This window comes from Rhododendron vialii, chromosome 2a (genome assembly GCF_030253575.1).
Source record: "Rhododendron vialii isolate Sample 1 chromosome 2a, ASM3025357v1".
NCBI lineage: Eukaryota > Viridiplantae > Streptophyta > Magnoliopsida > Ericales > Ericaceae > Rhododendron > Rhododendron vialii.
This window is the reverse complement of record NC_080558.1, coordinates 39,660,862-39,678,258: the sequence shown is the minus strand read 5'-3', so window position 1 is coordinate 39,678,258 and position 17,397 is coordinate 39,660,862. Positions and strand designations below refer to the sequence as shown.

Below are 17,397 nucleotides of genomic sequence, written 5' to 3'. Positions count from 1 at the left end.
AAGGAAGTGTGAAAATCATTTTCTTTATGCCAATGATGAATTATGAGTTAATACTTACTACTATGTTTTCTTGGAAGAATATCGCCTCGGACATACACTAGACCTCCTCGTTTTTGTATGATGTTGGATAGATCATCTTCGTTCCCAAAATACATTTGACATCCGGATTGATCAGTCGCAGGAGCAGTATAAGCAACACAAGAACAATTGCTCGAGCAAATGGATTCGCAATTGCTAAATCCCATGACAATCGAACCATTAGCGATTGATGAAGTTGACAGTGAACCACTGATCGCTGAAAATGTGGCATTGCATGTGGATGGAGTTGAAGGCAAGCAAAAACTGCCATTGACTGTATAATTACCTAATTCTTCACATAACGAATGACTCATCATTGAAATACCGCTATCAGAGAGGGTATATTCGTCTATGAGCCCGGTTGAGGCCATAACAAGCCATGACATAGAATAATTCTCAATAGTAGTGAAAGTGAAATAAGACTCATTCGGGTTAGAAAAATAACTAAAATTAAAGCTATTGGAAGAATTCGCGAAAAGTAAACGAATTCTTGTTCCATCGCAATAGCCAATATTCACATGAGCGCTATCCCCGCGATAGACACTCAAATTCGCAACCATGTAATCAACCCCTAACGTGAAATCTCCATGGCTTGGGTTGCTTGGACTTGCCCATGATGAAAGAACTTGTATCGTTGGTAGATCGCTTGTTAACCCAAACCACCCAATTTTCATGCCAGGAAGGTAAGTATCCGTTGGATAATCAAAACTCTGCCAAACCATCTTCGCGCCTACTTGGAGAACAAAGTTGCCCGTATCAAGAAGCGTTGCAGTTGTGTTTGGGGACGTTGAAAGCGCGCCCGAGTTGACAATCACCGGTACTAGACGCCTGTCTATGAGAATTAGATTCCCGTCGTACCTAATTTGAAGAAAACAAGTGGAGTTTATCAGGGGATTGTCTCGGTTCGCGACCCAAACCGGCCTTTTCCGGGGGTCGTCCTTGAACCATATTCCCATGTAGCGATTGCCGGTAAAAGGGTCACTGAAGAAGCCTAACTCAAAAACCCCACCGGTAGAAACAAGGGTTTCATTGTCTCTCAGTATTGCGTTGAGACTAATGGAGTCTAATGCATGAGACAAACCAAATAGGAATACAAAGAAGAAAATGAGGAAAAGAAAACAAGAATACCAATTTGTTATGGCTCCATTGTTGGTAGCCATAGATTATTAGGAGACTGAAATTGGAGAGGCTCCCTTTAATTGGGGGACATTTAGCGGGTGATAATTTTCAACACGACGTGAACCCGATACGAAATTAGCGAGTTAAAGTCAGTTATTTCTGACACAGAACACGAGTATGACACAATAACAATAAAAGTTAAACGGGTCGGGTTAGGGTTGAGAGAATTCTGAGGCGAAAATGACACGACACGATGCGGGGTGAGAATTTATGAAAGGACGCGATAACACGACCCGAACCGGACACAAAGTTAGCAGGTTAGAGTCGATTATTTCTGACACGGAACACGAATATGACACGACACGATAATACGAAAAGCTAAACATGTCAAGTTAGGATTGAGAGAATTCTGACACGAACACGAGATGACACGACACGATCCCCACCCATAGGGACATTAATCAAGTACGCACTTTTGTACTGGGCTTTTTTCTTGAGTAAAGCATATCAGCTTGCCTCCTTGTTATCGAAAAGCCGGTCGAATATCGTCCCGATCTCGCTAGGAAACGCGGATAGCTAGATAGAGTGTTTCCAAGTTTCTTGATTATTGAAACCACTGGTAGATCAAGAAGTTCAAATCTGCAATAGTTGAAGAAGTAAATAGTCGAAAAAACACATTCCCTTCTCTACTGAGTCATACATAAATGAGAGCAAACCCTAGGTCAACTTGACCGAGATTGACTTTTACTAGCCTTGGCCAGTTGGAGCCTGTTTGGACAACTGTACTTGGTGGACACCCTAAAAGGGCAAGTTATGAATGTTACGAATTAATGTTGTGTTCGTTATTACGGATAGTACTGATTTGTGAAACAAATCATAACTGGTCCGTGAAAAAAAATATAAATGCTTGCGGTTCAAGTTATTTTAGCGTTGATTACGAATACTGGGGTCAAAAACAATATTCCAAAAAATATGGGCAGCCAAACAAGACTAGCCTAGGTTCGTCACCGTTGTACACTCTCAATTGGAAGGTCAAGGGGCAAATCTTGCCGTAGAAAAAAAAAAAAAGAACTAATTACTGATTAGTAGTTCTCCTGCTTGACCAGACTTGTAGTACTTACTTTGTTTAGTATCGCTGGCTTGACTGAGTTTATTGACTCGATTAAGTTGACTCAGCTGAGTTTCAGACGATGCAGATGAGATATATTCTTTGGAACGCGAAAATTAACGTTATTAATTAACATTTATTATGTAGCTGTGATTAGTTGACCAAAAATACATTAGTAAATTCCTTCCATTTACTGTAGAACTGGTCCTGTTTGTTATATGAATTTTGGCCAAAGAATGTTAAAAGGTGGCTCCTTTAGTTAATTAGGAGTCTTATGGAACATGTTCTACACTAGCAGTCTTATGGAACATGTTCTACACTATATTCTTAGAGCTGATTACATGGTCCCTTCAACAGTCTGAAATATTTTGTCACCACTAGTTTATTCACTAACTTGATCTGACCCAATCACCCAAATAACTTCCAAAAGGGTGCTAATTGAAGAGTGTTTGCACACACACACAATAAACACACGCGCGCGCATACAAAGGGGTTCCCTTCACACAAAAGTTGATGCAAATTTTGACACAAAACCATTTTCGAGTCTCACACAAATTATTAGAACAGTTCAATTTGTTTAAACATGTTTTTAAGAGTTCCAATCATCTGAGTATCGTGCAAATGATTGGAACCGCTCTTTTGGGTTTTTAATGCTTTTCTACAAGGATAGAGACAATTGGCAATAACAAAAATGACATCAAGCCCGAAAGAAAATGATTTAACAGGCAATTAATGTGAATAATGAAAAATATGACATAAGTAACGATCGTGTGGGATACGAACCAAATTATCAAAGAAAACGGACAGAGAAATGTAACAAAAACCCACTGCTAATCAAATCACACCTCCCATGGCCAAACAGTAGTTCCTCCTCACAATGGCCAAATTCCCTAACAAACTTTAGAAGTCAAATATCTCCGACCAAAATTACTAAGTCAAGGCAACACATCCAGTATTTACTCGTACGTCTCTAAAATTACGGCCAACATCGAAACCAAAAGACATAACCAGATAAGCTCCCGAATTCCCTCTACCACAGTCCCAAACATCATTGTGACTTGATACGTAAAAGAAGAAAAACTTGCGAGCAAGGGATTTATCAACTCAAACCATTACTGTCAATGCCAACAGATCCTTATCTGTCGCTGGAGTCAGGAGAACCATCTCCATAAGAGACCAAGCCCTTCTTCCCGGCTTGGGGGCTTCTAGAAAATGACCTTGACCGGTCTTTGCTTGCCTTCTTGGGCGATTCGGAGTCGAGTGAGGAGCTTGATATTGATGAGATTCTGGTACGAGAAGGTGACCTCCGCCTCTCAGCACGTGGGGAATCGTCGACTCTGGATGTCTTGACAGGAGAACGGTTGCGAATAGGACTGCGGCTGTAACGGCGGCGGTCACGGTTACGGATTGGGCTCCGTGATAAGGGACTCCTCGTCCTGCTTCTTCTGCTTCTGTATCTGCAAATAAAAGAATTTCCCCTTCTCTTTTTAGCAAATACGAGTTTTACTGAGAAGTAATAATAATACCATTTATCTTAATCTGGTCGACATACAACTTTCTTATCTTCTATGGAATCCAAATTCAATCGCACGAAATTAATCAACCCAATAGAACTGGATAGGGATAGGTGCCATAGTACATGCTTCTAAAGTGGACTAAAGTAAATTGAAATCACCCGAAATACCCTTTGAAACAAAAATTGGATCAATAGACAGCAAAAGTTAAACTATAGGGCATGGTAGCAACTAAATGAAACATTTTTATATAACTATAGAGTTCACATAAAATCCAAAAAGAACTTTGATAAAAGTAATAATCACAAAGAGAACAATACATATCTCCCATATTTTTATGCTGACAAGGAGAACCAGGACTGCATGCCAATCCAACTAACTGCCCGAGAATAAATTCTGCAAGCAAGAATTCAATGCGAAAATAGCTTGCTGCATGGGGCGCATACTGACAGGATGTGGCATTTTAGCACTTCTAACTGATCCCGGTTTGCCCAAACTATTTCTAAAGAACAAAACAAATTATTCTGTCAAACTGACAAGCGGGCATTCTATCCATAAACGGGAAAGGCCGGTGGCATCCTTGTAAGTGCCCTACAAGTGTGTGTGTACCTGAAAATGTGTCGATTGGAGGGTATGCCTAAAAAGTTCACAAAGCCTACCAACCTCTATCAAAGCTAGCGGTAGAAGAGCATTAAAAACTGGTCAGCCCAAACTCAAATAGGTTGGTGATCAATTTTTTTTTTTTTTTTTGATAAGCGGTTGGTGATCAAATTTACAAAATATAACGAGAGATCTTGCTAGAAAGTATAAACCAAGTCAATTTAGAAGGGACAAAGAAAAAAGGCTAATGAAAACAAACTGTGAATTTAACTAGCAGGAGCAGGCAGACCACAGACCTTGGAGGAGTTCTTGCTCTGGGTGGGCTCCTGTAACGCCTAGGGGATCTCCTGTAAAATCTAGCAACACAAATGACTGTCAACAACTTTATAAGATCAAATAAAAAAGTAGAGGAATAAGAGTACCGATCTTGTTAATAAGTTCACAAAAAAAATGTTTACTTATACCTGTCACGATCAATCCTACTGCCATAACGATACGACCTCACAGGAGAACGATCTGGCGAAGGGGATCTGTATCTGCGTGCATAAGAGAAGCGCTCACTGAAGCCTCTTCCCCTTCTGATGCGTTTAGGGGACCCATCTAGGGAAGGACTTCTTGATAAGTTCCTTCCACGATCAGAAACAGGGCTTTTTGAATAGCTGCGACGATTGTTCCTTGTAGGTGCCCTAACTGGACTCCTGCTAGCGCTTCTCCTGGAAGGGGCCCTACCTGAGCTTCTACTCACACTTCTTCTAGAAGACCTAACAGGGCTTCTGCTTAGACTCCTTTTAACAGCTCTTACAGGGCTTCTGCTCACTGTTCGCGATGATTTCCTTGATGAAGTTATTGGTGGGGTCCGGCTAAGGTTCCTTCGAGGTGGGGAGTTCAAGGGACTCCTGCTAATGCTTCTTCCCTTTTTGCCCCTCAAAGGAGGACTTCCGCTGGCACTTCTTCTTACAGGGCTTCTACTTATACTCCTGCTACTTCGAGGGACTTGTATAGGGCTCTTATCAACACTAGGACTCCTGCTCAAGCTCTTTCTTGGGCTCAAACTCTGGCTCTTGCCCAAGTTCTTTGTCGGACTAATACTCATGCTCTTGCTCCTAGTCCTTCCAGCACTAATGTTGTGGCTCCTGCTGACCAACTTTTACATAAAAACCATATCCAGAAGGAATCATTCAAATAAATAATAAATGAAGGGTGATTAGCATGGAAAGTAAACCTAGATTTTGCTGGGCTGTCATCCGCTAAATTAGTTTGCGGGTCTACTCCATTGCTCCACCGCTCTCCATTTTCCTTGCTTAACTCACCCTCTTCTCTTTCAAACATATCAGTTGTCACTCCATTTTTGCGAGGATTAGGTCCCTCCACGGTCAAAGGAGACTGATTTCCAACTACATGAGGAAACAGAAAGCATTTAATAAACAACGCATGAAGAACAAAGGAGACTGGTGTTCTTTAATGAGTTTAAGATGCCGGAGTAATAATAATCTTAGCACATAATGTAGCCTAGATATTGTTGAATACATATTGGATACAAGCAAAACCAGAATGTGAAGCAATAATTGTCAAAAAAATGCCATTACCTTGCGTAAATTCTCAAGCATTTTAACCATGGAAAATCTGCTTCCAGAATCTCACAGCATGGACCAAATAAGAATACCAAAATAGACAAGTAAGAAAAGGACATGACATAAGGAAAAATGACAAGACACGTTATAGGACACAAAACAAAAAGATGCAGACAATCTGTTCATTATATAGCACTCCAAGGCTCTTGCAAATGCATATAATACAACTAACAGAGCTGAGGTTAGCTCCTATCCTGATCAGAAAATATCAATCAATCAATATGGAAGATACCTATCAAAACTAGTTCGCAATGAATGCATCTAGACTAGCATACATTGATTATAGTACCTTTACACACAAATAAACACAGTTTCAGGATAAACCGAACAGACTAAAACATAAAAAGCATAGCACACGTACGGACGGGACCATACCAGATATCTGAGTTTGGGTTTTATGCTTCTGATCTGGCCCCTCAACATCAGCATTACCATCTTCTGAGCTACTTTCACTTCTACTCTCGCTCTCAGTGTCAGCAAGACTATCAGATGCCCTTTAACAATGTAGCAAAAAGGGAGACCGTCAGCGCAATACAAGACTAAAAACATAAACTGGTACTCATTACCGCATCAAAAGATTAGAAGCAACAGATTTTCCTCCACCACACTTGGATAAAACAAGCAACCAAGAAAATATAAACAAAAGAAACAGACACAAATGAAAGAAAAGAAAAAGAAAAAGAAATCTGAGAAAAACATGAGACAAATAGTAGCAAAAACTCTTTCACCTAGCTAGCTTCTCCAAGCAGAAAGTGTTATAGAGGATATTACGTTTTACCATCAGTCAAGGACTGAGATATAACATCGCAATGCAAACACAACCTTATGCTCAAGGACCAAACTTATCAAAGATAATACATCATGATGCAACCTCAACCTTATTCACAAGTGCATCAGTGAGGATAGGAAGAATATTCTCATCAAGAATTCCGTAAATTGAATCAAGAAATTGCAATATCTATTCTGAAGCAATAACCCAGCCCTGATGCCCCAGCAACGTTGAAGAAATTTTCCATGTTGCCAATAAGACAGATTGAAAGTATTTTACCATCTCTCCACTCTTATTCCAATTTTATTAAGATCAGGGAATCTATGATCTCTTGAATATCTCCAGTTCAACTCCACTACATTCATGGCTATATGCATTGACAGTTAACACTTGACGCTTCAATAGTTATTATCCCCTAGTGTAATACATTTTGGTTAAATCATGTTTGAGACGTGAGTTTTTGTCTTTTCCATTGGTGCTAAAAAGACAAAAACGTCAAGTGTCAAATGTCAAATGTCAATGCATATATGGATCTCCAAATCCACGAAGGTCGTGGAATTGAACTGAAGAGATTCAAGAGATCATCGATTCCCTGATCCCAATAAAATTAGAATAAGTGTGGAGAGATGGTACAATACTATCAATCAGTCTGGGGAAAAAACCAAGATTAGCCAACGCAAACCTTAACTAAATCACTAGTAAAAAAATACCTTTTTGATCGGCGCTTTGATCTCTTACCATGCCTCCTGCGTTTTCTTCCACGCCGTTTGTCCCTCCTTTTTCCATGTCTATACCTGTCTCTCCTAGAAGATCTTTTCCTCTTCTTACGTCTATCATCACTTGAAGAACTTAAGCCAGACGACGATGATGTATCTGAATCAGAATCGGAATCAGATTCCGATTCTGATTCCATCTCGCTATCTGACGAAGTATCGAATTCAGACGTGGACGAGTAATATCTTTTCTTCCTTTTCCTTTCTGATTCCATCTCCCTATCTGAGGAAGTATCGGATTCAGAAGTGGACGTGTAATATCTTTTCCTCCTTTTCCTTCTCCCCTTTGATGATTTCTTGTGCTTTCTTCTGCGACGGACTTCATGACTGTTAGCCTCCGATGAAGCATCCTTCCCCATTTTCGCTTTATTTACCTTCATTTTCTCTGCACAATATGATAATAAACCAAGAAGTAAAACCCACTTCGTAATGCACACATTCAGCTAATACACACACCACCCCAAAACATAAGAAACTTGGGAATAACTGCCGAGACCTCGGGATAGTCGAATTCAACAAATAACCTTGAACATGATTACCACACATGAGACCTCAACTACCCGAGATTCCTACGAGCAAAATTTCATGACTATGAAGAAATAATTGCCAAAAAAAAATCTCTGTAATTCTCACCCTCGAGCAATTCACCGCAACTGATGATTTTCACTGTCACAGATGGTCTCCCGACTTCATCACCCACATTTTCAATCTTCTCCAGAACAACATGCCCTTCCACAAGTTTCCCAAAAACTACATACTTCCTGTCAGGACACTCCAATATCAAGAAATAAATGTAGAATGTAAAAATTTTATCATGCATAGAGCAATGGTTAAATTATGGGAATTAGGAACACAGTGTCTAAATGCAAGCCAAACTCAAACTAAATACAGTTCAACTGTGTGCTAGCCATCATAAAAGCACTTCTGACAAACAAACCTGTCCAGATGGTGATTGGCCTTGAAGGTGATTATAAATAAAGACCCACGAGCATCACGATCTGCCAACGCCATCGACAAAAGACCCCGTTGATCGTGCTTCAGCTTGGATGGTGGTTCATCTGAAAGACAGCAAACTTCCACCAGTTACTTGGTGAGACAGATGAAAGGAACAAAGCAGTTTTCATAGACCCTAAACAAGTAATGAAAACCTAACACAAAACACACACACCCAGAGTTCCACCCCACACACCAACCCAAGACTGCACTTGTTGACCGCCAAAAGTGATCCATATACAAATCAAAGTTAGTTAAATTTGTAAATTTATTGCACACAGGACACAATTCTCTTCAATTTTCAGTATCGTCATCAGATGCTAAGCAAATAAAACACTTTGCATGGCCCACAAAAGTTGCACATCAAGAGTAGGTACAGAGCTTCACCAAATCAAACTAAACGGATACTACTTTACATGACAAACTATTAGGGCAACATATTTTTGGCAGTTCAAAATTATTCTCTGCATCACAAAACATAAAATGGTGCAATAATCCACTAAAGGGAATTATTAGTCATTACGTTCATAGAATACACCTAATTTAGCAGTCCTAGAACTCATTCTCTGGGTAAGCAATGTAGTTCGTGGATACAATCTAAGCACTTTAAATAATAGCAGCAGCAACACTATCAAGTTGTTGCCAATAAATGTGATGGAAGGGGGAGCACCTGTTGGCCAGTTTGTGGGACCAGTAAGTGGTCAAGTGATTAAAATGGTAATCATGAAGGTGGCAACAAGGTAGGTTGTGTAGTTGAGATGGGATGAAAGTGGCAGCATAGGTGCAAAAGGCAATGCTACACTTGGGCAAAAAGGTAACTTACATGAGCAGTAGTAATGGTCTAGACACGCACTAAGAGACATTACTAGATTATTAAAAGCGTGTTACAATTCTTTTTAGTATATATTCCAGTAAGTACTTAGCAAATAAGTAGGGGTCGGAAAGCGTATCATGGAAAATTCAAAAGATCCCACTTTTAAGCGTTCTTAATGTGCAAACATGTTCTTGATCATCAAAAGTACGGTATACAACTCAACACTCCAACTTTTTCCACGCTACATCAATGTTCTAAAAATCGCTAGGCACAAGTCGGGCGGAAAAGGGACGCCTAGCACCTGGGCGGGGACTAGGGGCCCGACTAGTCGACTACCAAATCTAGAAGTTGAACCACCGCCTACCGCCTAGGTGGGGACTAATTGGCCTAGGCAGCCAACTTTTAGAACTCTGCGCTACATCTAAATGCTCCCGTAAAGAACTGAACCAGCCCTACTAGCCAAAATACGATAACATTAGAAGGAAAAAAAGAACACCCAGCACAAAAGCAGGAACGAACTGGATTTTTTTCATTGTACGTTTGTGGAGGAGGACAGGGAAGGACTTCAGTTTCAGTTGACCACAAATTGGTCCCAAGTTCCCAACTACAGTTGGTCAACTATAGAAATCGATCTTTACCAATCAAACATCTATGAAGCCATAATTGGCCCATCACTGCTAACATGAACTAAAAAATGAATTAAATCAACCCAAAGGCAGTATGAGATATCATATTTCCAGACGTGATAACTTGCTAAACGAGAAGTCGAGAACGGATAAAACCGAAAACCAGCAATAAACTGGAAAACTAAAATGAACGCTAAAGCTGATGACAAACAAGCGCAGCCTGAAAACACAAGGCATTAAATAGCATACCAATCTAGAACTGAATATTGTAAGGACATTTATCCACACACACTACCATTTTAAGACACAAATACAAGTGTCCAAATTTCATTGAAATGAATCTTCCATGAACCACGAACAAGATCAAAGTCAACCCCAACTTTCAAAGGTAAGGCAGAAGAAATCATTTGCTCTCAAGACAATGATTGTCAAATAGGAAACATATAGATCTCTTTGTGTCCGTGTGAGTTCTGGTCTTTATTCAATTAAGACCCTCAATCACCCTCCTAGAAAAATGTCGCAGAAGCTCTAGACATAGTTACTCAAAGCATGCCATCTTGAATAGACCATCGTGACTAAGGAACAGGTTCACCAAAACCAAGACCACAAGAGTATCTCACCTGGAAACTTCTCGCCATATATGCTTTCTCCGAAACTCCCTGCAAAATTCAACAAATGGAATAAGACAAACATTAGCGGCATCCAGCTAGACTTAGTTTACTTCGCCCTCTGTACACCTACATAACTTAGAACCTCAAATAAACCATTTATACTACTAAATAAACCTAATTAGTAAGAAATGGTTTCAAACAAATCTGCCCAACTTTTGAAATTAGTCTCAGCGCTCCTACCTTTCACATTCCAAGGCCTGGCCTCAAGAGTGTTCGCAAAACACTAAGTCTAGGATTAAACCTAAACTTTACCATTACAACATTACATCCTTTTTCCCATCTTTGGGATCCACACCCGTAAAACAATATAGACACCAAAGTGAAGATGGCTACATGATTTTAGTAATTGTCATAGCTTCAACAATTGCACCACAACTTACAAAACATGCACATCTAACTTCTTTTTCCCCGTATTTGCATCCCCCAACATGACATACGAAGAAGATGGACATACGAAGAAGATGGACCAAACTAGTTTCCAAGCACTATACCTGTTTTGGTAACTCTGGTGTCCATGCCAGCTTACACAGACTAATCCCTGCAGACCAATCACACTAGCAGGAGGCCCAATTAAAGCCTGGGCAAAGCCCCATATGGGAGTTGCCTCACAAGAGTTGATAGCACCTAGACGGTTTGAGGGAGCAAACTCCCAAGTCCCGGGCCTTGATAACCAAGCACTATTCATATCTTCATCAAAAAACATTTCTAATACTTCCTAATGATTTTCAGAAATAAACAAATCATACGCACACACTAACAGTGAAGGCAATCTTAGACTTATGGCCACACTATTTAAAGTTAAAACCACAGACTTGGCTCATGGAGATCCAACAAACCCAAGTCCTTCTTCAGCGATATCCCAAGTAACCTCGCATCATTTTAGAGTGTTGTTCACAAATACAAACTTCCAACTTCTTGAAGTGCAATTTTCTTTAAAGTTTACACTAGTGAGGGAAGCACTACAAAAATAACTTTCATTTCTTTTGTTCTTTTTTAACAGAAAGATTAACTTTCATTTGAATTATTGTAAGTGTCACAATTTCTCATTCGTGTTCATTGTTCATCAGTGTCATGTGGTAGAGTGACTTGAGTCAGTCAAAGTACAAAGACAATCTTACCCATCTTATGCAGTAAAATTTAGTAAACGAAGTTAACAGTTCTATAAACATGATTACATTTGAGACATATTTAACATAAGTTCTTTGTATCATGTCAGGGATGACACGTACAAGATTTAGAATTCGAACCACTGGATAAGGTTTAGGGACTGATTACATTTTCTGCTTTCCCTCTACGGTTTGCTGTTCTAAAGACAAGAAACTTAGTTTCTGGTGATTACTATTTTCGAGCAAAGTTTTGAAAGCAACCCCTTATTTAGCATAAAATAAAGGTCTTTTCAGATAACCAAAAATAACTATTTGCATAATATTGCAACATGTAAAGACTAGAATGGTAAATTGAAAAAAGACATAGCTGCACATGGAATACATACCGTCTCGTTTAAGAAAATCACCACCCTGCAGCATAAACAATAGAATTAGTAAATTAAACTAGGAATGCAATTTTGGCACACAACTGAGAAAGGTAAGTAAATTTCTCAGGATAAACAATTAAAATAAGTACAACCTTAAAACTATGTCACAAGAAAGGCAGTCGTGGCCATTAGCCCTCCATCCTACAGCATAAACAATGACAACTAGAAGACAGAAACCAGTTCTAAGTCATGCTACACCAGACTATTACCCAACTAAGCAATCACATTCTGACCATTAACACCTGTTGAGCAAAGCAAAGGACGTACCTGCACCAGCGATCCATTAACGATGCGATGGAAAAAGGATCCTTTGTAGTGGAGGGGCCTTCCAGTCTTAGAACTGATTCCCTTCTCCCCTGCAAAATAAGAGGAACATATCAGAACAGAAGCACTGATCATTCTCAACAATGATGCACTGATCATTACAAGTGTGATCGTCGTAATTCTAGGGCCATGCACCAAAACACAAACTATAGTTCTGACAACCTCTGATCTCATTTTCTTTTGACAATCCAATCTTATTAAATTTGCAGTCTATAGAACCTATGACTAGTATATGATGGATATCATAAGCATACGGCACCAACAACAGGCTAAACACTGACATCAATAAGCAACATCTTAAACCGACACCTCAAGATCAGTTGCATATTTAAAGGTTTTCTAAGATAGCAAGTAGAGATCCATTAGCATAGGTCCATTAATAGATTACCAACACAAGATTTACCTGTACAAAGTGCACGAAAATTTTCTGCAGTCTTGGGAGCAACATCAGAGAAAAGCTGTATGGCCAAAGATCACCAACAATTTAATTGCATAAGCATTCAACTTTCAATAATAAAAAAAAAGGCATTCCGAGAAACAAACAGTAATTCAGTTTGACTGTCTTCTTGGGAAATAAAACCCGTGAAATTGTGTCTGTGGATGAAATTGACTTTCTATGGTACAATGATGCATAATAGAGTAATACCTCGAAAACCATCCTTTCAGCAGGATCGCCATCAATTGACACGTCCAAAAACACTAGGGGGGTTTTCTTGCTCATTTTCATTGCATCGAAAGATCAAAACATCAAACAAGCATCATCAATGATCTGGTGGAAATTTATCATTGCAAGCCATTAGTATAAATCGCATCCCATGAACGCAATGCCAACATGCATCAGCATAACTTAAGCACCAATGCAAGCATGATACATTTGAATTATCAATATTATGATGTACATTTTGAAAAATGCTTGAAGCAGAGAACCACAAGAAGATTGGCAAATAATATTAGAAACCCCCTTACAGGTTTGTCCACATATACTTGCTACATTACACTGACTCGGGTATGTGTTAGGGGTGGGTATGGCCTTATCATCGGGTTCATCTTAATCTCATGTCCAGAATCACATCTGGCATGATTAGAGTCAATGACGAGTATCCAAAAAATTTCCTAAACATATAGATGATTGGCAACAAAGTTAAAAGCTTGTCAAGTAAAATGGCACCTATTGGTCATCCACGTAAAATGGAGAATTTGTTTTCCAATCAACCACCCGCTACCCAACATGGGCTAATGGACAAACCAACTCCATTTTGTTCCATTATACACACAAAAGAAAAAAAGATGTGTGTGTGAGAACCACCCATATCAAATAGTGGGTTAGTTATCAGCAGTGCTCAATGTGGGAAAACCGCCTTTTCCTTTGTCTATATAACAGATAGAACTGCACCGGTAAAGGAGGAAGAGGAAAAAGATCCGAGAAGAGGGAAACAAAAAGAAAACATAGAGAGAGTGAGTAATTTTAGAAGAAAACACTCAATTGTGAAGAAGGCAGAAGCAAAACCAAAGAGGGAAAGCACAGAGAACAAAATAGTTTCTGTACAAGTTCTAAGCATGGGTTTCGAGCCCCTCCTCTGCCTCCTCTTTATCTCAATCCGTTTCTCTCAAAATAAAATTTCCATTTCTTTTTTCGGTATCAATCCGCTACAATTTCCATTTTGTGTTAGAATCCGATCCAACCACACCAAATGCCGTTGGATGTAGTTCTATACATTTGGGCTTGTTGCTAAAAATAAAAAGCCGTGGGATGGCACAAAATTGAAATCCCATTGCCGCAGGGCAACACAATGTTGGAATCCCATTGTCGCAGTGCGGCGAAAAGTTCAAATCTCATTGCCGTGAGGCAGCACAAAGTTGAAATGCCATTGCCGCGAGGTGGCACAAAGTTGAAATTCCATTGCCGCGAGGCGGCAAAAAGTTGAAATCCCATTGCCGCGAGGCGGCAAAAAGTTAAAATCCCATTGCCATGAGGCATAGCAAAGTTAAAATTCCATTGCCGTGAGGCGGTGTAAAGTTAAAAACTCCATTGCCATGAGGCGGCGCAGGGTTGAAATTCCATTGTGCGCCGATTTGGCCCCGACAAAAGCTATTGAATGGTTCTTGTTTGAAAAAGTCGGGCCAGTAACAAAAATATATATATTTGATTTGGCTGGGCTCTCATGGCATTTAAATAATCTCTATGAAATCTGGTGATTTTGTTTCAAAAGGCTTGAAAAGTTTTGAAGTCTTTCATGATTCTAAAAGTGGTCTTTAAAATCACTTTCCTGATTCAAAATTAGAAGGAATTGATTCTGTGACCCCAAGTTCGGACCAGTAAATGGGTATTTAAAAGCCAATGTCTTCCAACGTTTGGACTTGCAGAAAAGTCACAAAGTCCAAATCTTCCTTTGGAAAAATTCAAGCTGTGATAATTGTTAATCACATGTAACAAATTAAACAATCCATTCAACTGCTCATTATTTGTTTTTCAAAAAGAACTTAAAAGTTCCGTTTTTGTCTAGGGAAGTAGGAATTGGGATTTATTGGGTCCTTATCATGGCCAACTACATGACTAAAGGAATGGTTACTTCATGTAATCACGGCTCACGAATTTTTACCTTCCAAGGGCTCTAAGAAAAACAATATAAAATGATGAGGGAAATCAAAAGACCACAGAAGCCACTACTTCTGTTATGGCATTTTGTTTCCCTCATTTATTAAATGTTGGTTGTAGCTTCACCATGCAAATTTACGCGGCAAGTCATTCTGTCGCATGTTCAAATTAAGCTACGCCATTAAACTGGTGTACAAATTTAAGTATGACTTCTTGTTTCAAAATCAACCTTGACAACCCATTGTCGAAATTCAAACTGTTGGCACTGTGACTTGAAACTACGCTGACTTGATTCCGAATTTAATACGGATATGTAGGCAATCCATTCAAATGGATACAGTCACAAAATTAAAATGATTTAGGATCGGACCGACTGGCATATGATTAGTAGAGGAGTGGGTGCCAATCTAGTTGGGATATGCTCTTCTTACCGTGATGCCACCAGTGGCGGATCCAGGATTCTTGACGTAGGGGGACCAAATCACATGTATTCGTAAATTAACAACAAAATATCATCCTCATATAGCAATAACACAATTTTGAGGGGACCTTTCTTCATAATTTTTACATACAAAACCTAAAATATAGTAGAAATATTGCAATAATTGGGGGGTTTGAGGGGACCGGGCCCCCACTTGTACCCCAAGGTGACCGCCTCAGGATGCCATAATTCCTCACCAAAGTAGCCGTAGACGCTCGCTAAAAATTAAAGCACTAAACATGAACTAGGTTTGGCTTGATCACAAACCATGGATACCTAGGCAGCCTAGATTAGTAATCTAGGTCCCCTAAAATAAATAAACCCAATCCCCCAATCTCTTTTTGACGAAAAGAGATTGACGATAAAGAATAGTTGGAATCAAAGGGTTTTCTTTTTTCTTTTCTTTTTTGATAGAAGATATGTTATATCTTGAATGGGTATGTGATTTCTCTTCATGCGAGTGGTTTATGTCCTTTAGTAAAGAGAAAAATAAAAACCTGCGTAACATGACATTATAGACTTACATCCATACGAACAAAAAAAATCAGATTATTACACAACAAGTTGACTAAGTAATAGGAAAAAGATCAACGCAAGTTGATGCGGCTATGTGGGAGAATACAATCAGTGTATGAGTGCAGAGAGAAATTATACCCAAGTCTATAAAGAATTAAGATAGATACGTATGGAGAGCTTATACAGAGACCATAACCCTAACTCGAAATTTACCTGGTAAACGGTGCAGCAGCTCCACAGCTCCACAGAAGTGTAACAACGAGAGACGGTGGAGAGAAAACCTAGGTTTTTATAGGCGAACCCCAGCGACTTCTAAGTGCTACAAAGCTTTACTAAACTAACCCCGAATTTCATCCACTTTCTAATAAGTGCCCCTTGCCTTCTTTTTTTCTAAGCTCAGAACCAAAATCCGAGTAAAAACCTTATAAATAGATCCCGATCTTCTATAGGGATTCTTTTCTGCAAGGATTGTGTGAGGATTCTCATGGAATCTGAATCGTTCATCTCGACAATTAATGGTCTGAATTGAAAAAATTTATTTTTAATCCGGACCATTAATTATCGAGATGGAGGCTCTAGATGAAAACCCTCACACGATCCTCACAGAGAGAATCCTTATAGAGGATCTTGATCTGTGACTCAAACTCATATTTAGCTCAAATCACGAAATTTTTCAGATTTTTTAAGCTATTTTCTGCCGCTCAAATTTGACAATTATATTATTAATGAAATTTTTAACAAATTTATGCTTAAATTTGAGTTTCTCCCCATACCATAAGAAGTTTTTACTCGATGTTCTACTAACATTGCTGATGTATTAAAATTGTGTAGTGGTGATTCATGGCGATAATAGCTCTTACATAGTTTTGCACCAGAGGGGTGGCACCCTTTGGTCCCCTCACTACGTGAATGGGATGAGAAATCCAGGGATGTCAAAATTTAAAAAATAGTGGTATTAAGTGGCAGAACCAGGATTTCTACTTGGGAGGGCTGAACTAAAAGGAGATTTTTTTTTTGTTAGACAAAAATGAAATTCTGAAGATTGATTAAGTATATTAAAATAGAGTTTAAAATTTAATTAAGTATGCTAAAATAGGTTTTAACCATCAAAATGATAAGATGTGTTTTTTGTTTTGTTTTTTTTTTAAAAAGAAATTTTTGAAACGACTATGAGAGTGTTATTTCATTTCACACGTGGCAAATTGAGTGATAGCCAAATGACGAACACACTATGCTTTGTACACTAAGTG

The 17,397-nt window shown here is 39.1% G+C and overlaps 2 protein-coding genes across 4 annotated transcripts; both read right to left on the bottom strand.

The window, feature by feature from the left end:
* Positions 1-47: 47 nt before the first annotated feature.
* LOC131317522 (S-locus-specific glycoprotein S13-like) lies at positions 48-1,238 on the bottom strand. Its single transcript, XM_058347070.1, has one exon. It carries the CDS (start codon positions 1,236-1,238, stop codon positions 48-50), a length of 1,191 nt encoding a protein of 396 aa, XP_058203053.1.
* A 1,784-nt stretch (positions 1,239-3,022) lies between these two features.
* Positions 3,023-16,471, bottom strand: LOC131312516 (peptidyl-prolyl cis-trans isomerase CYP95-like). Of its 3 annotated transcripts, none has more exons than XM_058340343.1 (14): positions 16,361-16,471; positions 13,201-13,323; positions 12,958-13,012; positions 12,498-12,586; positions 12,189-12,213; positions 10,646-10,684; positions 8,530-8,650; positions 8,226-8,353; positions 7,530-7,977; positions 6,426-6,544; positions 5,642-5,813; positions 4,884-5,552; positions 4,716-4,775; positions 3,023-3,762 (listed from the first exon to the last, which is right to left on the bottom strand). In XM_058340343.1, the coding sequence occupies exons 2-14, from the start codon at positions 13,279-13,281 to the stop codon at positions 3,441-3,443; spliced, it is 2,328 nt and encodes a 775-aa protein (XP_058196326.1). In that variant the 5' UTR covers positions 13,282-13,323; positions 16,361-16,471; the 3' UTR covers positions 3,023-3,440. The 3 variants fall into 3 exon arrangements, with proteins under 3 accessions (XP_058196326.1, XP_058196334.1, XP_058196343.1); XM_058340351.1 differs by having other exon boundaries at positions 4,716-4,766; XM_058340360.1 differs by lacking the exons at positions 12,498-12,586; positions 12,958-13,012; positions 13,201-13,323; positions 16,361-16,471 and adding an exon at positions 12,323-12,345.
* Between the last annotated feature and the right edge of the window lie 926 nt (positions 16,472-17,397).